Genomic DNA, 20,520 nt, shown 5'->3' on the forward strand with positions numbered 1-20,520 from the left:
TTGAACATATTTGGTGTGCATTATTTCTGAGAGCAAGATATCGGCAAGACGTTGGGTGGGACCTAGTGAAGGCTTTTTTTTTTCCAACTTTACGTACTTCCGTCCCTTGAGTTCCATTTGCAAGCTGACATCATCACCTCGATTTCATTTCCAAGAATGTCAATGCACCGCATATGCGCTGCTTTAATAAGTATTTATTGTTCAATAGTGCAGTGTTATCACATCTGTTTTCATTCTACGTGTTCTCATAGTCAACAATCACTCAAGTGCCAAATAAAAGGTGATGAAGACAAGAGCATGAAAAATGGTTCAATACAAGGCAGGCTATGAGTTTCACAAAAATAGAGGATTTCAGTCATAAGGAGAAAGGGTAATCTTTTCTTTTCATCTTTTTAAAGCAATATAATCCATCTGGGGTGGAAATATATACTGCACAGTCCACACCTGCCTAACATTTGACATATTAAATTAGTGTCTCCTTAAAAATACAGAAAGTACATGTGCTTTATGAAATATTGTAGATGTTAAAATGACCACCATTTCCAACAGCATTTCTGGTAAGACCGCAAAAAGTAACAAAAATAAAAATGTGATTCAACAACAACAATGTTCAGGTGTATTTTACCGCTGTGGATTTGAAGGCACTTCCTCGGCAACACGTTCTTTTATGATGATAAGACCTGGCGGGGGAGGAAAAAAAAGGTCAATTAATCACTTCTGGAGAAGTAAAGCTGTCCTAAAATTTCCAGTTTGTCTCCCTGATGATTTTGTCTGATAAAAAAAAGACTTATTATTGGTCATCTGTTGCTAATTTTAGTCACAAATGATGCATCAACCGCAAAGCATTTAAAAAAGCTCTTGAAGTGTAATATATGTTTGAAAGATTTGAAGCAAAGAACAAAGGGTATTTCATTATGTGACTCACTGGAATAATTCGCTCCCCGTCAATTTTCTCATCACAATTCAACCAAACATAAGTGAAACAAGAAAAAAAAACTTATAAAAGAAAGTGAAGTACTATGTAGATGAACTCTTTTGCAGCAATCACTCACCACTGGCTTGTAATTAGAGTATACATCCTCTGAGAGCACTTAATTGAGTCACGGTCTGCTGTAAACGGGAATTTTATCATCTGTCCTTACAACGGGCTTCAACAACGAACTGATCAAATGAGTTATTATTTATCTTTCTCCCAAAAAAATGGCCATATATTCTTGTAGAAAGTTGACTGTATACACCAGTGCAATTTTACATAATGCAGGTTTTGTGCAGAGGTAAAAAATATTGTAGGAAATATCTTGCATACTTGTGTTGTTCAAATTAACACAAAACATGTGCTTTGTTATTTTGCCTGACTTTTGGAAACATGTTAATTTATAAATCAGACAGGTCCAAGATACTGTGCAGCATATTTCATGTGTAGTATTTACAAGCAAACCACCAAAATGACTGGGCAGTTTCATTAAATGTTTGGAGGAGCAAACCTTTCTATCCAAACTTAATCAACTTATGCACTGGAATGACAGTTAAGCCTAAAACAGGAAAAAAAAACATTTATTCATGAAATGTTTTACTTACTTAATAACTACGATTGCATGCAGAGTGGACTCATTGCTAATCGTGTCAGCAATCTTGCACATCTTTTATAAACTGAAAAACAAAGACAATCATTAGTAAAGGGCATGGCAAAGTTATTGTTTTTATTATATCAACAGGTGCATTTCAAAAAGTTCGCATTTGATAAAAATGTTCAATATTTTTTGCCAGAAAACTCAACTCATAATAGAATCATTACACATTGAATAGTTTAGCCTTTACTAAAAATTTGATGATTGTGGTTTAGAGCCAATGACAGCCCCAAATTCATTCATTCATTCATTCATCTTCTGTTACCGTTTATTCACAAAAGGGTCGCGAGGGGTGCTGGAGCCTAGCCCGGCCAACCACGGGCAGCAGGCAGGGAACACCGTAAATTGCTTGCCAGCCAATCGCAGCGTAGTATGAAATGGCCAACCACGCTCACAGTCACACTGCCACCAAGCGGGAATCGAACCCAGACTGCTCGCACCGCAGTCAGAAGCACCGCACCATCAATTCAACCTCTCAAAAAATATACATTTTATGGCATATTCCTAAAACTGTAAAAGTTCAACTTTGGAAAATCATGTTGCCACACCCTAATCCACTAATTAACTAAAACACCTGCACCGTTTGCTTTGCAATCCGGTTGAGTAAAATAAACATTCACAGGAATGACCGCTGACTTGACAGATGTCCAGAAGACAATCATCAACACCCTTTATAAGGAGGATAAGCCACTAAAGATCATAGTTAAAGAAATCGGTAGACCAAATCATACTTTACCTAAACAGGGAGCGGAAGAAAAGGGCGATAGAAACTGGGGCACCAACAGGGAAAACCATAGTCTTGAGAGGATTGTCAGAAAATCCATTCAAGAATTTGGCAGAGGATTTTATAAGGATTGAACTACTGAGGCTAAAGTCAGGAAATTCAGAGCTAAAACAAATACCATAGCTACAAATGTTGTAATCCTTGTGTCAAGCCAAAGACTCAACAGCAAGGGTGGGCAAACCGGTACTAATTTTGTTCCAACCGGTCCAATACAGACAGCTTAACCAATCAGGTTTCTACTGAAACAAGACGCACCTGACTGCAATCTAATGATTGTACTTCTCACATGCCAAATTGGTGGAAATGTTTGCTCTTATGAGTTGGAACAAAATAGATAGGAATAGTTTCCATACCTGTCAACCTCTGCCGATAACTGCCCTTATAAATGATTATGATTCCCCTTACAAACCCCCAAAAAACCTTACAAACACCGTACGACTCGTACGGTGTTTGTAAGGTTTTTTGGGGGTTTGTAAGGGGAATCATAATCATTTATAAGGGCAGTTATCGGCAGAGATTGACAGGTATGAGTTTACCCCCGCAAGCCCTTCGAGGATGGGCGGTATGGAAGATGAATGAATGAATGAATTAATTAATTATTCCACCTGTTGCTCATTTCATTATAACTGTGTTTCTCTTAGATCTCAAGATCTCAGATAGAACAAAATGCAATTTATGTTTTTTTTTTCCTCTTCATTGTTGATTTTTTTGGCTGGGTCAACTAATTACAAGTAAATCATTATCATGTGTGATAAATCTATGCCTTTTGAGGAAATAAATTGAACTTTTGCATGACATTCAAAAATTCATTACACATATCAATAAAAACATGTGTCTAAGACCAGGCTAAAATAAAATACAATAATGACAAATAGAATGAAATACATACACGCTGGTCTTGAGCAATCTCTTGTGTTGTGATAAAGTCTGTCAAAGTGTGTTCTGCATTCCGATGAGAACTTGACTGGTCCTGCTTAATAGAAAAGGACTCATGAGACAAAAATTCATCAACATTTTGGGTTGCATGATTTATTCTTAAAAGGTTAATCCTGTTTTTTGGATTTTTGACAAAAAACTGGGGCTGTGAACATGGAACTGGTTTAAAAAAACAGATTTGGCAAACACAAAAATCCAATTGTCAATTATAATCTAGATTATATCCGGTTTTACAGATATTCACGCCACTAATGAAGTCTATCCAGATCCTGAGAAAACTAATCCGCTTAATTTAACTTGTAGTTGATTTAAATCTCTCAACTTTAGACCATGTGCTATTTCTCTGCATTGCACACAGTTTAAATTGTAGTCTGGGAGGAATACAAATTACTTCTTAAAACATGCTTGGGGCCATTCTTGCACGGGAAAAGAGCCATGTATGTGCGGCTTGATCTCAGGCCAAACTAAATAGTTTTCCAATATTTTCAAAGACAGCAGCGAGCTTTCATCAAGCATGCACCTGAAATCTATGTTTAAAGTTTTCTTACCTGTGAAGTGCTGAATGAACTTGCTTTTCATGTTTAGATCTCGAGGAAAAATTTCTGGAAAGGAAAATATACTGACATTACACAATCTAAAATAAAGAATGTCTAAAGTTTGCTAGCATGCATTGCTTCTCTGACAGCGTTTTTAAATAAATAGAAGTGCAACACTCATGAAGAAATACAAAATGTACTAATACATGGCAAAAACAATCTTTGGCCTTGTGTCCAACTGCAGTTATATTAATATTATCATTACAGGCTTTGACTTCATGTTTCTGCCTTCGTCCTTTGTCATTCATTTATTTTCCCTACCACTTATCCTCACAAAGGTTGCGGGGGGTGCTGGAGCCTATCCCAGCCAACTATGGGCAGCAGGTTGGGGACACCCTGACTTGGTAGCCAGCCAATCGCAAGGCACGAGGTGACGGAGAACCATATATGCTACAGTTTAGTGTTTAACAAGCCTACCATGTTTTTTTTTGGAAACCGCAGTACCTGGAGAAAACTCACGCAGGAATGACAAGCAAACTCAACACAGGAACTCAACCCTTGATCTTAGAACAGTGAGATGGGCATCCTAACCACTCTTTGGGCCGCCTTGTCAAAACTTCCATGACTTTTTTTTTCTGCTGTGTGGGGCAATATGAGCACTATGTATCAAGTTGCCCTGGTAAATTGATTATCCAAAACCAGTTTGTTGTATTAATTCTGCCTTTCAAAAACAGGCCAATCTTTTGATGACATACACATGACAAAAACAAAGTCCTTTTAAGCGACACCGATGACTGCAAGTTAAAAAAAAATCATTTCTGTTTACAATTTACAACAATGGCTTTTTTCTCAGTTGTCTGCGCCAAGAAGCATATTCTGGTTGGTTGGAAAAAATGGTAAACAAAGGGAAGAGAGTTGGTTCATTGAGTTGTTGCTCTAATTTAATTTTGACATCAAAAGATTTAGCGTTTAACTTTAACCAGCTTTCTAGTGTATTGCCACTTAAACTATTATGGTCCATGACAGGACTTATTAAACTCTCTTTATGCCACACTAATCAAGGCTTCTAATATTGAGGTGAAATACGATGGTGACCTCCCAAAGCCTGTCTTACTATTGTATAGGAGACTTTTCAGGGTAATGCGCAACCTTTAATTAGGAGTCTATCACCCCTCGGTGACCCTGAAGCGTGCCTGGATATTGTCCAAGGGAGGGTTCAGCCGCTGACCTTGCCTGCTTTGAAATCTGAGGCTTATCATAGAAAGGCTCAAATGAACAATGCGGAATAATGCTTACTTTAGTAGTGACTCACGAGCTGGAAATTTAATGCGAGGAAAATGTTGAAATTCAAGTAAAAATTCCCAGGGAGCTGAAGTTAAACCCTTTAAGTGTTTGGAACTTTTGTAAATGGTTATTTGCTGTGATGAGATCGGCTTACTTACAGTAATGAAGAGGCTTAATTGCTCATAATATTCTCCATTAATATAGGCATTATATAGTACAAATAGTCACAGCTAATAAGAAGACACACCACCCGTTAACAGTCTAAAGAGCTTACAGTATGGGAATTTAATGCTCATCAGAATAAGTAGTATAAGTGCAAGTAGGCATGCGGCCTAACTTCAATGAGCGCCATATAAAGGAACACACTGTACAGGAAGGTGGATTAAAGATATGTCCACCACAGTCAAATACATTGTTACGTGTTAGTGAACTTGACTTCATTCAATTACAAGTGGATTTTCACACAGTAGAATCCCTAAGGATAAAAAAAAAAATCCTTTGGTGCGTCATGCTGGACACCAGATGATTTTTTTTATACAGCTTGAAGCCTCATTCCATATATTTTTCCCCTCAACCATTTTAATTTATAAGATACTCTTCAGTATGGTGTCACATTTATTTTCACTTTATTGTCGCACAACAATGAAAAAATGTTATGACCACTAAAACCCTAAAATTAGCATACAATGTACTTTACTGTACAACCAGTAACTGTTTTTTTAATTAAGATTGGGATGATTGTGAGCTATGTGTAATTTGAGTCATTAAATGGAGTTGGTTAGTTATCACTTCTTGAAAAAAGTATTGGAAAAATGTCACAAAAAGCCTTATTGTTGCATAAAATGGATAGATAGAGAATACATAACCGTCATTGATGACAGACTGGCGACCAGTCTAGAGTGTAGCCTGCCTTCCGTTCCAAGTCAGCTTGGATAGGCTCTAGCACCCCTTGACCATGACCAAGAAATGTAGGGTAAAAAATGAATAAATGAACACTGGTCAAATTACAGATTTTTGTGTTATAGATGACAGTTATAATGTCGTCCAACAATATTTACATTTTGTTGTTGTTGTTCAACTTATACTGTCATACGTATAACGGTGGGAAAAGTTTCATAGTTATTTATCTTAGGACGTATGTATACACAAGAGAAAAATCCATAGTTTGCTTTCTTTGGTATATACAATGCATGTTTTTTGGTTGTTGCGGTTCCTTTCGAAATGGCAATTTTTGTAAGAGTCCTAGGATTTGACAACAAGCCAACATGCGCAAACATTTTCCAATCATAGGATGTGGACAACATGGAGACGGAATGTCTACCTTGGGCCTACACACACATGAACACTATGCTGAAAAATATACATGAAAAAGGGCAATTCTTTGAAGATGTTTAGCATTACGATGAAGGAGAAAGTCTTATGAGCTTATTTTACATTTACTACATTTTTACTTATTTGCTTTTCTATTTCTACATTGACCAGCCAGACCAAATAAAGCAAAGCAATGCACTTTCCTGATGCAGACTTTATGATTTTACGCCACAAAAGCCTGAACTTTCAATGTCCCATACCTGTCAACCTCTGCCGATAACTGCCCTTATAAATGATTATGATTCCCCTTACAAACCCCCCAAAAACCTTACAAACACCGTACGAGTCGTACGGTGTTTGTAAGGTTTTTTGGGGGTTTGTAAGGGGAATCATAATCATTTATAAGGGCAGTTATCGGCAGAGGTTGACAGGTATTGTCCACTGATCCATCTGACGTTGTCTCCAACCACAAACTCCAACTCAACAGATTCTTACAGTAGATTGCGTTCCATCAAGGAAACACAACATTATAGTTGCTCTCATTGTGCTAAAAAAAAATCCATCATTGCGTGACTGCCGCACTTTGGTAGCGTCACACGCATCATTTGCTGACATGCTTTATTTTGGATCCTCAAAAGATAAATTCCATCCACCCACTGGTCTGAGAAAGGTGCTTTTCCAATTGCGCAGGCTGATGGATGACACTTTGAGACTTGAGCCACAGCTCTACAACAGGACCAGACTCACTGATATGTTGGAGAGAATCTCAACCGCAGAAAAACGTCATTATTTTCAGTTAATAAACTTCCAATGCGCATACTGGTATGAAGCATTATTAAAGATTCTCAGGGTACGACTGTCTAGAGCAGGGGTGTCAGACTCGAGTTGGTTCGCGGGCCGCGTTAACGTCAACTCGATTTCATGTGGGCCGGACCATTTTAGATATAATATTTAGATTTTTTTTATAAATGGATTAAAAGAACTGGATTAAAAGCTCTGAATATTCAGTTTTTATAGATCTAAAACAATGTTTATTTTAGCTTTTTTTTTATATATATTTTTAGATTTTACAAAATGATTTTTGAACTAAAAACACAAATTGATTAAAAAATTACAATTATTGATTTAAAAGAGGGAAAATCAGGAAATTTAATATACATCTATACTCTTAATTTTAATTTGATCCTAAAACAGAAAGTCGGCACTCATGATTTACTTTCCCGGGCCACACAAAATGATGCGGTGGGCCAGATTTGGCCCCTGGGCCGCAATTTTGACACGTGTGTTCTAGAGTTTTAAGATACTGTCTGTCATTGCTTTTATCCTTCAAGCTTTTCAATCATGGGAGAATATATAGAGAATCTAAGCGATATAGAATTAGTTCATTAAGGAAATTAAGTCAAAGTTGATTGTAGCAAAGTCAATCAGAGATTAGAAATTAGACAATTTATCGTAGTACTTATAAATCTTAATTTCTGCCATATTTTCACAAATGATTTGTTTGCATAAATGTTTAGGGGACCAGGCGTTTGTCTTTTTAATGAATTAGGTAATCCAAGGACATACTAATTAAAATTTACAAGCATAGTCTATGCCATTTTTTGTGTTTCCTGATACTTAACAGCATCTTCCACTAAAGATATGAAGCCTGAATACAGAAGTTGTTCTTCTTGCCAAGGAATTTTGGACAGTTCTGAACTTGCAGATTCAAAAATCGATGTTATCACATCCATTGTCACCTAAGAATAGAATTTTTAAACACACCTGAATAATCACGTCCCTTCTCCCAGGTGAACCTCCCGAACTGCCTTTCAACTCATTTCAACAACTCTCATTACATTTTATAATTTCTTTGAGGAACTCATTTGACAAATTAGATTCCCCCGAAAATTGGATACTATGAAAAAATGTGGATTAAAAACAAAATGCATTAATGTGAAAGTGCCAAATTTCAATATGGTTGACTGGGATAAGCTCCAGCACTCCCAGTGGCCCTTGTGAAGGAGGATAAGTGGTATGAAAAATGAATGAATGAAAGATTCAAAATACAACAGCGATGAAATATTTTAGCTGAGGAAATTTGTTGGTTTTAAATTGCATGGTCATTCAACAAATCTCAGAATCGTTAAGGCAGGTAGCATTGGATGAAAGAACAGCTGGAAGACCAATTACCACTAATGGGGTCCTTTGGCAACCTGATCGATTATTGAAAAAAGAGCTTTTAAGAGTGATAGTGTCTCTCAGAAGTCAGCATGGCTATGATTTCCAACACCTTCAAAGTTGCGCAGAAAAATAGTGGAGCAACATTAGAAAGGAGTTTCAATTCTGGAACAATCGCTCAGCTTCAGGGTCAAAGGTCAAAAACCATGCTGATCTATGGGTCCTTAAACGGCATGGAACCACGGAACACAAATATTAATGTCAAGGCACAATCACAGAATGGGCAAAACGTCGATGACCACAATCCACGTGCCATCAAATTGAAACTTGCATGAGTGGTTAGCGTGTCGACCTCACAGCTCTGGGGTCCTGGGTTCAAAACCCGGTCATGTCCATCTGTGTGGAGTTTGCATGTTCTCCCTGGACCTGCGTGGGTTTCCTCCGGGTACTCCGGTTTCCTCCCACATTCCAAAAACATCCATGGTAGGCTGATTGGACACTCTAAATTGCCCAAAGGCAAGTTGAACATGTCACAAATGTTTTGAGATCTGTTGACACCATACACTTTAAAATTAACATATTTTTCCACATCATTGCATCCAATTCTTATTTGCAATTCGTATAATTTTCCAAACATTTTCTTGAATCTGGTTTGTAAATGTTATAAACTGCTCAATAAAATGATATGGAATAAAATACTAGATATTGCCAGAGTTCACCTGCTGGTGCATCTTTTTATCTAGCATCTTTTGGATTTTTGCAATTCCTCTGTCCTGTCCAAAATCAGCATCTTCAATCAATGAGATTTTTAATACTCTCTGCTGAAGATATTAGAGAGGGAGTACCTCATGATCATCAAATTCACCTGATAAGCTTTTATTATATCAACCCTAATGCGTCCCCAGGAAACTGATTTAGGTACGCCAAGAATTAAGAGCAAAACTCTACATTATGGCTGCATCCATTAGTCTGTTAGAATTCAACTGGACTGCAGAGACAGATGATTTCGATTATTTTTTGTATTTTTTATTTTTTTAACAGATTACAATTTGACAGCACAGTGCAAGAGTGGTTAGCGCGTTGGCCTCACAGTTTTGGGATCGATCCCATGTGGTTCCTTACCATATAGAGCAGGGGTGTCAGACTCGGGTTAGTTCGCGGGCCGCTTTAACGTCAACTTGATTTCACGTGGGCCGGACCATTTTAGATATATTTAGATTTTTTTAAAAATAAATAGATTAAAAGAACTGGATTAAAATCCCTGAATATTCAGGTTTTTTATAGATCTAAAACAATGTTTATTTGAGCTTTTTTTTAATATATTTTTAGATTTTACAAAATGATTTCTGAACTAAAAACACAGAAAAAATGATTAAAAATTTACAACTATTGATTTAAAAGGGGGAAAATCAGTAAATTAAATATACATATATACTCTTCATTTTAATTTGATCCTAAAACAGAAAGTCGGCACTCATGATTTACTTTCCCGGGCCACGCAAAATGATGTGGCGGGCCAGATTTGGCCCCCGGGCCGCCACTTTGACATATAGAGTTTGCATGGTCACCCCAGGCATGCGTGGGTTTTCTCTGGGGTTTCCTCCCACATCCCAAAAGCATGAAGGCTGGTTGAAAACTCTAAATTGCCCCTAGCTGAGTGTGAGCATGAATGGGTTTCCGTCTCCTTGTGCTCTGCCATTGGCTGGCCACCAATTTTGGATAGGCTCCAGCACCCCTCGCAATCCATGTGAGGATAAGCGGTAATGAATGAATGAAAGATTACAATTTCATTAGCTATGTATTTGGTTACTCATTTTATTGTAATCAGAATTTATTGTGCTGTCCTAATCTAATTGAGTCTTTTTAAGTTTAAATCTAGGTTGCCTTTCTATCATTCCGCCGATTTCCTGATCCTGGGAACTTTGAAGAGCCCAACCCGGTGCTATGTTTGAAAAGACTTTTCTTGCTTATCCTAAAATAACAGATAGTAAAGCAACTGTAAAAGCTGCTCCACAGTTAAGCAGCGATGGCCACCATTCATGCTTTAGGACTCCTCATTGAATCTCAGTGAATGAGTCATTCACATTTGACACTATGACGCTCCTCCTCCATGGATGATGCTCCCCTTCTTTGCTGTCCCCATCATCACTAAGATGCTGAATTTTCCACGGGCAAAGAGTGGAAATGTAGCAAGATCGCCAACATCCACATCTGTTAATGTTCTACCGCAACGAATCTAATGTAAAACTGGTCATCACAATAATTACGCTCGCTCTCGGCACGCGTACCGTGTACGCTACAGTGATGTTATCCTACAGAAGCATCCAATTGCCAAAAGCCAGACGGACTCAGGCTTGGTGGAACTAAGTTGAACTGAGATGCGCACAATGACAGCTGTCTCCCACGCTAAAATAACGGATTATGCTTTGATCATCACTAGCTAAAAATAGGTCTTATCAGCTTACCTATGAGTTTACTGTTATCCAGTCTGGGAATGTACAAAGGCTTTTCAAGGGAGGACAACTTCAGGTCTTGAAGGGAAGCAAACTGTCCTCCACTGCAGCGCCTGGAAACGTGTTTGTCCCGTTGTTGGCTGTCTCTGATCACCTGTAAGATTAAATCCAACAGGGTCTTCCTCTCCTTCTGCTTGACCTCCTTGTTGTCCATGCACTGGCCAGAGGTGATGAGCAGGATGAGGAAAGTCAGAAGTATATGCCATTTCCTCTCAACCTGCATGTCTTATTGTACAAAGAAACCAAAAAAAGCATGAATCTCACAAGCAAACTGATCTAAAAATGATTGCATCCCAAAACCTGTTGACTTAAGTGCATCCTGAAGTTTGAAGCCCAAATGCAGATTCGTGACGTTGAAAGGTGAAACAAAGGTTGAGATGAGACTTACTAGTTTGGTGAGTGGTCAATGTATACTTGAAATGGTTGAAGTCCTGGTCTGTGGTCGAAGTGTGCTCTTCTCGTTCAATTCCGTCTTTGGAGCAATAGTCCCCCGTCTCTATTTATGTGTGCCTTCTTGGGGGTAATACAATCGATTTGGTGTGGGTGGCAAAGCAAGGTTGACATCTTTGGCGGCGTTTCATCCGGCAGCGTTCGCTCACTTTGGCATGCGCTGCGCCCCTCCTTTGCGCGCATCACAACTTCAACAACTCTTTACAAAAAGGAACCTACGTGCATCAATATTTTGCACTCCCCCCCCCCCAAAAAAGGGTGAAAATCAAGCAGAAGCTCAGTAGTCTTGAAAGATGGGGGTTTTTTTTCCCGCTAAATGAAGAAAGTTGGCTGTGAAATGCAGCGAAGTTTGAGTGTGAGCTTCATGGAACTGTCACTGTGTGGGATGTTTGCGCACCCGTATCTGGTGTCTTGTGACCCGCCTTAACGTGATGCACCTCCAGGCAGACTTTTCCTTAATCCGGCATGGCTACAGCTTGGTGGTTCTGATGAATCGTTTCAATATATAAGATCAGGGTAAGAACTATGATAATATATAAGCATATAAAAGTTATTGGTGCGTTCTTAATGTTTCTCTTGCATTCATCCGTTGTTTTGTGAAGGCAACAATATCAATGTAGAAAGATGTCGTTTTTTAATTATTTTATTTCCAATAGCTTTTCAAATTCAGCAAAAAAGTAATTCAACCCTTCCCTTATATGTTCCAATATTTCCCAAAACTCGCCACTGTTTTATTTTATGACCCAGATCTAAATTTTGTCGTGAAACATTCAAGTGTATTTTACAATATTTTTGTGATGAATTATCATCTAATGTTGTTATAAACGCCCAGTCCTTTTGTGAGAGGAACTACTTTAATACGTTATTCTCCGTTTCAGTAGGTGGCAGTGTGACACCTGTTACGCAAATCACTTCAAATCAAGAGCTAACCTTGTTTGTCGTTTCCATGGCAACCTCCTCCTGCGGTAGGTTTTAATCGATTTATGTTAACCTAACGTCATAACTCCTATTTACTTGTATGTACTTTAAGATGACTCATAAACTGATATGCCCTTTGCACTTAATTAATTTCCTTTCCAGAGAGGGACTTATTTACAAAAGTCTCTTTACTTCAATCAAGTGGACAAACAGGGTGTTAAATCATATCAAATATATAATATCGTTTCAGTGACAAACTCACTAGTGACGTCCATAGTCGTCATTCAGTGAAATGGAGGGGCACGCATAAATAGGATCAGAAATACACGTTATTTGGAATAACATTTCAAATTGTAAAGGCTTGGAACTTGTTTATCGATACTTTTACATTAGGCTATGATTAATTTTTGTTTTCACCAAATCTAGTATGGAATCAACTGGTTTATACATACATATGGAGCATTTTTTCAACTTTTCTAGTAGAGATACAATATATCCTAAAATAATGGTTAGTATATATTTAAATGATTATGATAATCATAAGTACAATGTGTCCCACAACAAAAGGGAACTGTCTACATATAAATATGGCGAGTGTCATGATATATCAAGAGTCATATATTATTCATATATCTTTAAAAAACTGTAAATTGAATTTGGACTCAGGGGAACAATTAAATGTTATTGTTTTCGTCCACCGATCACAGTTTTTAATGACTTTTTTACAGCTTCCACCCACAGGACGTTTGACTAAGAGATTTCTCACCGCCGTTCCAGAAAAGAAATGTCGCAAAGGTAAAAGTTTGCATTACGCAGAGTGAAAGGAAGGACAGATTTGTCATTTCCACTCAGTACAATGTCCATCCATGCAAAAGCTCCCTCTCGTGTCATTTTAGTTGTATCATGATTTTATCAAAACCCATTTCAAACATTTAACCTATTGCCTTTGCATTGGATACTTTTTTTCCTTTAACTCATTGGTCGCCATTAACAGTGATTGTTGTCCAATCCATTTTGATTGTCAGCCCTCCCAGTCAAAATTGACTGTTTCTCTCACATTTCTCTTTCTTTTATTGACTCATTCTCTGTCAGTGATAGGGAATGAGTAAATAATGACTGCAATTCCACCCCAGGACATACAACGAACTGTGGGCAGAGGCACAGGTGGAGTTGAGTCGGCTGTTAGTTGAGGAGCTCCCCGTCGAGCCTCTCAAGCCAGAAAAGGACCGAGTGGTGTTCTTCCAGAGATTGGCCACGCTGTACGTGCGATATCTACAGGTGCTTAGACAACTAGAGAAGGTCTACGACCAGGCGGTGCACCCACAGAAGAGACGACTTGTTCTGACGACCCTCGAGAGTGTGATGGGCCGAATTTTAGAACTGAAAAATGAAATGGTGGAAAAAGAGTTCAGCGAGTACCACTACATGGATGATGTCTTACATGACCTGAAGCTCACACCTGTAAGTTTAATGTTGAATGAGGACATTTTTGTTCCTTTGACTGCTTCCACTAATCAACTCTCACCAGGCCGACCTGGAGATTCCCATTCCTCACTATTTTATGACTGAACGCAAAACAGACAACGAAGAGCGAAGGGCGATGATCACAAATATCCTTAAAAAGATGGAGGCTACAGTCACGGATAAAGTGAGTGAGTTTTATTACAGCGCGTCGGCCTCACAGCTCTGGGGTCCTGGGTTCAAATTCAGGTCGGTCCACCTGTGTGGAGTTTGCATATTCTTCCCGGGTCTGTGTGGGTTTCCTCCGGGTACTCCGGTTTCCTCCCACATTCCAAAAACATGCATGGTAGGCTGATTGGACACTCTAAATTGCCACTAGGTATGGGTGTGAGTGTGTATGGTTGTCCGTCTCCTTGTGCCCTGCGATTGGCTGGCCACCGATTCAGGGTTTCCCCCGCCTCTGGCCCGGAGTCCGCTGGGATAGGCTCCAGCACCCCCCGCGACCCTAATGAGGATAAAGCGGTTTAGAAAATGATATGAGATGAGATGTTATACCCATACCTGGTAGTATTAATTTGCATTCTAACTGATGAGTACACTTATGAATAATGTAAATGAGGTACAAACTAACAGTAGGAGCTATTCAGTTTATTCACCTAATACAGGGGTGGCTAACACATGGCTCTCGAGCCACAACCGGCTCCCTGCCAAAACGAATACGGCTCCCGGCCAAAACGAATGCGGCTCTTTGCTTCTTATCATATTTTGTATTTACTGTGGCTTTTTGCCTTGTTTCGTGTTTCTCTTATTTCCACTCTCATAAATCACACTCAAATTCATCCGGGCCCATTAAAAACAAATAATAAATCATATTTAAAAAATAATTTGGAAAATTGCATTTTTTTAAATCCTGCTTCTGATGTTAAGGCGTGGCTCTTTGACTCTTACAGTTTAAAATGTTGGCTCTTTGTGTCTAACTTGCTCGCCACCCCTGGCCTAATACATCATCTATGAATGAATGAATGAAGTTAGGAACATTTTCAGACTAGCATTTGAGCATTTTTTTCTCCTGTAGATTTCCATTAAATGTTTGTTTTGATGGATTTGTTTTTTTCATTGATAAAAGCTACAGGTACATAGTAAGAGCAGATAAAAACAGCTTTTTAGTCTGTTTTTCAGGAAGAAACAAAGACAAAAAAAGAAGGTTGAGTAAGCATTTTGTCAGCTTTGGAGCACTTTTTCTTGTATTTTGCATTCAAGTGTTCTTAACTATGTATTGAGTGATGGTAAATGTATGCTTTTTCAACTGGTTAGCGTGTGACAAAGCCCATGAGTCAAGATGAGGCCATCAGAATCATACAAGTGGCAGAGAGGGCACGACAAGGACGCTTAAGGGCAACCTTAAATGAGGCCAGCAAAAGATTGAGCAAGATCCCCATTGTCGAGGCCCCACAGCCCGATGACATGGCCCGAGCTGCAGTGCGCATCCAGAAGGTTTTTTTCTTCTTCTTTTTTGCCTAAATATCCACCCAAAACATTTTGGGTTTATCAACATCATGCTAAAAGTATTGAATTTAATCTGTAGGTTTGGAGGGGCTACAAAGAGAGGAAGAAGACTAAGGCTACTCGTATTGAAGATATGATTTCCCTCGGAATGGTAAGAACAATATTTCTGGCTGTCCATAATGCAGATTATAAATTCAGAGCGTTCAGACTGGCCACTTCACCTGTTGCCAAATGCTTTTTTGTGTTCACTCCAAAGGTTGAATGTATGTAAAAATAACTAACAAAATGACTTTAATCCCTAAATACTATTTTTTAAAAATTAATATTACAATGTATGACTTATTTTTTGTTATATTGTGGCTTTATTCTCGTAATATTTTGATTATTGTCATAGTCCAACTTTCTTTGTTTGTATTGTATGTTGAGTAAGGTTCTGCCATCTGTAACTGAAATCACGTGAATATGAAAATATTGGATTTTCTGCTTCCTTGTCGTCACTCGAAGCTGTTGCAGAAAGATAAAATGAATTATGAAAGAAGATTAGGGCCACTGACCATAAAAAGGTGGTCAAGAGTCTGACTTGAAAGTTAAAATTCTGACTTTATTCTCAGAATTCTGACTTTAAAGTGAAAATTCTGATTTTATTCTCACAATTCTGACTTTATTCTCACAATTCTGACTTTATTCTCACAATTCTGACTTTATTCTCAAAATTTTGACTATTCTCAAAATCAGAATAAAGTGTGTGAATGAAGGTAGAATTCAGAGAATTCTGAGTTTAAAGTCAGCCACTTTTTTTTCTTTATTGGTTCTAATCCTCTTCTGTTCAAATCAGTCATATCGATACATCGCAAAATTTGAACGTGCAAAAATGCGGACGCCTAAAGCCTGTTGCCCTTCCACATGCCCGCATTGACTTTGTATGGGAACCCATTGCGCGAGGTGAAACAAATGTGGCCGGTCATAATGTAGTAAAAAATATTTCCCTCTTTTTAGATGTATGGAGTTACCAAGACCTCTTTAACATGGCTGTCTATTATTTTTTATGTGTCAGGCCCCTCATCCAAAATACCAGTCGCCATGCCAAGCCATCATCGATGCCAACAACACTGAAGAAGCAACACGGAATAAGCAGAAGGAACATGAGGACGAATACCAAAAGTCTGTGATAGCCACCGCAAACCACCTGCTAGAGGTTGAAGGTCACGACATAGCTGTCAACATGAAAGAACAAATCAGGCAGTGGTTTCTTGAGTGCCGGTCAGTTAGACACACAGCTCTTATGAATCGTTTTTGTTGCTTTTATAATAGATAAGAAACTAGTTCAAGATGTTCCTGTCTTTCAGTAATCAAACAGGAGTGTTTCCAGAGTTTCCAGATGATGATGAAGGCGGCTCAGCTATACTTTTTGCTGAAAAGGATTATCAACAGGTATAACACACCCATCAAAAGATGATAAAGGGAGGGATGATATTTCTCTTTTTTTTAAGTTGCTGAAAGAAATGGCTGAGGCTGAGGATGATGGCAAAAATAAAAAAGGAAAGCAACCTGAGAAAAAAGATGCAAAGAAGGGAAAGGAGAAAGAGGTGAGTGATGGAGATATGACTTATTTGACCTTTTCAAATAATTGAACAAATGGTAACTAAACTGCAGGAAGAAGAGGAGGGCTTGGTGATGTTACCTTCGGCTTTTTTGGCAGACTTGGAACTATGCAACAAAACTTTTGTCGGTAGTGGAACTATAACTGGGTTTAAGTCATTGCCCAGCACTTATTCACAATTAAAAACAAAAGTGATGTGAATGTCCTCGCAGATTTCTGGGAAACCCGCACCGAGTCTCGAAATTTTGACCAAAAGCATGAGGTGGAGTTGATTAAGGAGGAGAAAAGGGAGGACATTTTGGCCGAGATTCGATTAAAGGTGAATATTTGGGAATACAAAGCATGAGCTAAAGAAAGATTAATGATTATATTTACTCACATTCACAAATGCAAGCCATGTACAATGTCGGCGTTGTGGTCTTTTCTCCAGGTGGATGAGGAGATGAGACAGGAACTGGCAGATTGGAGGCTTGCTGTGGAAAAAACACCAGCCAAGATTTATAAAAAGGTGGGTCGTCTACGTAGTAACATCAAAAATCAAATTTTCACCTTTTGTAATACTCTTTTTTTTTTTTTAAATTTGCCAACTGTGCCACTATATTTGCAGAAAAAACCCAAGCGTGATAAGAAAAAGAAAAAGGGTGAAAAGGATTTGACACCCACAAGGTGAGGTCTTGATACTTGAGTCTTGTGTTTCTCAATGCAGAAATTAAAGAATGTGGTTTTTAACCTATTCAACTGAATTTATAGTAAAAAAAATTTTTTTTTAAATGATCAAGGGAAATTAAAACTAAACAATTGAAACTGAAAACTACATATGGATTATGGTTAATAAACAAACTGAAGTTTGATTTCACTCTACAAAACAAAAGCTGTTTTAATTTTATAAGACCAGTGATGTACTTTTCGGCATTAGTTACAAAAAAGATTTTAATTAGTTGTATCATGAGAGGATGCCCACACTTGTGCAACCATATTTCAGTTCTTTCTTCTTTTTTTTTATTTCACTCTCAAAGATGAAAAAAAACAAATGGCATTGTTTGAGTCTCATTATTTTGTATTGTCCAATTGATTTTAACTGCAAAGCCTGGCAATCATCATTCAATAGCAGTCTTCACAGTTTAAGTTGATTTTATGTTTGTCGCAGCCAATCGGACCAGTGGGTTAACTTTTTTTAGTATCTGAATGTGAGTGTGTAGACTTTATACCTACTGAAAATAAATAATTTGTGCCATCCAGGACTCTTGAGTCTCTATGTCAGGAGATGGTGGAGGAGGGTTTGTTGAAGCGGGTGAATCCAGTACGAATGCAGGACTACCTGGGTAAGTAATAGTTCCGTTCGTATATTATTATTTTCAGATGTTATTCATTGCATGATGTCCAGTATTTTGTTAATGATAGTTTTTTAAAGAAATATTTGAGGCCTAACATGATGTTGCATGCTCAGTGGATTGATAGGAAGTGCACTTGCACATTATTTTATATTATATATCTCAAACTCTTTTTCAATCTTTTTTGCCGTGTAAGTAATCATTTAGGTCATTCATTTAGCTACATAAGAGGGCAAAATATTTGAATGTCAGATAAATGGTTGAATCAATAAAGTGAATGAAGTGTGAATACAAACTGAGCATTGATAATCGTAGAATAAACATTTATAATATCAATAAAATTGTAGTTTCTATCGCTTTGATGTGATTTTTCTTATGTACGTAATGTAGTGACCAATAAGTATTTTTAATACTTCAATAGCAATGTGCTGCCATCTTCTGATATGTTTCTGAAATGCCAACATCAGCAGGTATTGAACTTCTTTTTTTTTTTAAACTCTCAGGTGACTTCAATTACCTTGGAACCACATTGAGAATGAACGACATCGAACCCATGCCCTCAATGTCGGACGTGCGGCAACTCCTATCTCTTTATGGAGTTTTACCTTTAGGTATTGAGATTCACACATGCCAAAGAAAGTCATTGTTCAGAGTGATCATATGTTGCTGTACAGGCTGTCAAGTGGTCCACGAGAAAGCACCCCTCACAAAGGCCATTCTACTAGCCGGGCCAATAGGAGTTGGTAAAAAGATGTTGGTCCATGCTATCTGCCAGGAGACTGGCGCCACCCTTTTTGACCTGTCTCCAGTTAATATCGCTGGAAAGTATCCAGGCAAGCCTGGCCTCGCCATGATGATCCATTTAGTCTTTAAGGTAACATAGCATACGAGAAACAATCAATAGTTGCGGAGGTTTGGACCTTATTTTCTGGCAAAAGCCATTTTCTACCAAGTTTTTTAAACTAGCATCTATTATTCAGGGTAAAAATGAATTTTTAAACACAATTTCCTATTGGAAATTGCGACATTTCGAACCAAAATCCACAATGATACACAAATATTGACACACAGGTCGCAAGGCTGATGCAACCTTCAGTGATTTGGATAGACGGCGCAGAGAAAATGTTTTACAAAAAAGTTCCCAAGGAAGAACGAGCGGTACGGCAGACGAATATAAAAATCCTGCGTATAAGTTACTCATGGAGCAACTCAAAACTTCCTCTAAATTTCTAGTTGGAACCTAAACGGCTGAAAAAAGATTTGCCCAAAGCACTCAAGTTGATCAAAGAAGAGGATCGTGTCCTCGTACTTGGAACAACTACAGATCCCACTACCGCAGATATCAAGTCTCTGTGTAAGGTGTACACAAAAGTCATCCTGATCCCTAGACCCGACTATGGCTCAAGATACGGTAAGAACAAAAAACCTAAGATTATCCAAGCATTTCTTTTTACAAGTTGGCCTGTTTGTATTTATCCAATTTTGCAGTTTTATGGAAGCAATTGATCCAGAAACATGGAGGAGAGATAACCACGGCCTTGGACCTCAGCTCCTTGGCTAAAATTTCCGATGGTTATACCGCAGGGTACATGATTCAGGCAATCCAGCAGGTTATTACCAAGAGACGACTTCTGTTGCAAGAAAAGAGGCCTTTAACTGCTGTGGAGTTTGTGGCGCCGTTGGCCAAGTTCACACCAGTCTTTCAAGAGCAAGAAGACGCCTTCAAAGTAAAACAGTGTAAAAACAAACCAACTTTTTTTCCACCTCAAATGACCTGTTTGTATGTGTCTTTGTCTAGAAATGGTATACAAAAACTCCCTTGGGAAAGAAGCGGATTAAAGCGGCTCAAGAAAGAGAAGAAGCGCTGCAGGCTCAACAAGGGAACAAAGGGAAAGGGAAAGCGCCACCCAAGAAAGGAAAGAAATAATCTTTGTTGTAAGCAAATGTTTGTGAAAATTCATAGAAATATGTTATGTGGACACAAACGTGAATAGTTGCAAATTTGAACACTGGTGTAGTTTGCATACTGAAGCCCCAAGATGGCAGCAAAACTCATCAAATATTGATGCTTGTTCTTCTATTAAATGTTTCTGCGTATGTTA

The 20,520-nt window shown here is 38.2% G+C and overlaps 2 protein-coding genes across 7 annotated transcripts; one reads left to right on the forward strand and one right to left on the reverse strand.

Annotated features, from left to right (window-relative positions):
* Positions 1-178: 178 nt before the first annotated feature.
* On the reverse strand, positions 179-12,000 carry alkal1 (ALK and LTK ligand 1). Of its 3 annotated transcripts, XR_013301510.1 has the most exons (7): positions 11,541-12,000; positions 11,105-11,377; positions 3,897-3,950; positions 3,302-3,385; positions 1,579-1,650; positions 626-680; positions 179-554 (listed from the first exon to the last, which is right to left on the reverse strand). XR_013301510.1 is itself a non-coding variant. In XM_077608148.1 (6 exons), exons 2-5 carry the CDS (start codon positions 11,373-11,375, stop codon positions 1,586-1,588), a joined length of 471 nt encoding a protein of 156 aa, XP_077464274.1. In that variant the 5' UTR covers positions 11,376-11,377; positions 11,541-12,000; the 3' UTR covers positions 179-680; positions 1,579-1,585. The 3 variants fall into 3 exon arrangements, 2 of the variants coding, with proteins under 2 accessions (XP_077464274.1, XP_077464273.1); XM_077608148.1 differs by having other exon boundaries at positions 179-680; positions 3,302-3,382; XM_077608147.1 differs by having other exon boundaries at positions 179-680.
* Positions 11,854-20,520, forward strand: LOC144079400 (dynein regulatory complex protein 11). 4 transcript variants are annotated; one of them, XM_077608145.1, is made up of 21 exons: positions 11,854-12,118; positions 12,481-12,567; positions 13,249-13,315; positions 13,654-13,981; positions 14,049-14,168; positions 15,296-15,475; positions 15,567-15,638; positions 16,542-16,747; positions 16,834-16,918; positions 16,978-17,073; positions 17,141-17,216; positions 17,300-17,406; positions 17,518-17,595; positions 17,695-17,753; positions 18,327-18,409; positions 18,922-19,029; positions 19,093-19,292; positions 19,490-19,576; positions 19,652-19,829; positions 19,907-20,145; positions 20,217-20,520. In XM_077608145.1, exons 3-21 carry the CDS (start codon positions 13,305-13,307, stop codon positions 20,343-20,345), a joined length of 2,442 nt encoding a protein of 813 aa, XP_077464271.1. In that variant the 5' UTR covers positions 11,854-12,118; positions 12,481-12,567; positions 13,249-13,304; the 3' UTR covers positions 20,346-20,520. The 4 variants fall into 4 exon arrangements, with proteins under 4 accessions (XP_077464271.1, XP_077464272.1, XP_077464269.1 ...); XM_077608146.1 differs by having other exon boundaries at positions 13,654-13,684; positions 13,766-13,981; positions 18,922-19,292; XM_077608143.1 differs by having other exon boundaries at positions 18,922-19,292.

This window comes from Stigmatopora argus, chromosome 8 (genome assembly GCF_051989625.1).
Source record: "Stigmatopora argus isolate UIUO_Sarg chromosome 8, RoL_Sarg_1.0, whole genome shotgun sequence".
Taxonomy (NCBI): domain Eukaryota; kingdom Metazoa; phylum Chordata; class Actinopteri; order Syngnathiformes; family Syngnathidae; genus Stigmatopora; species Stigmatopora argus.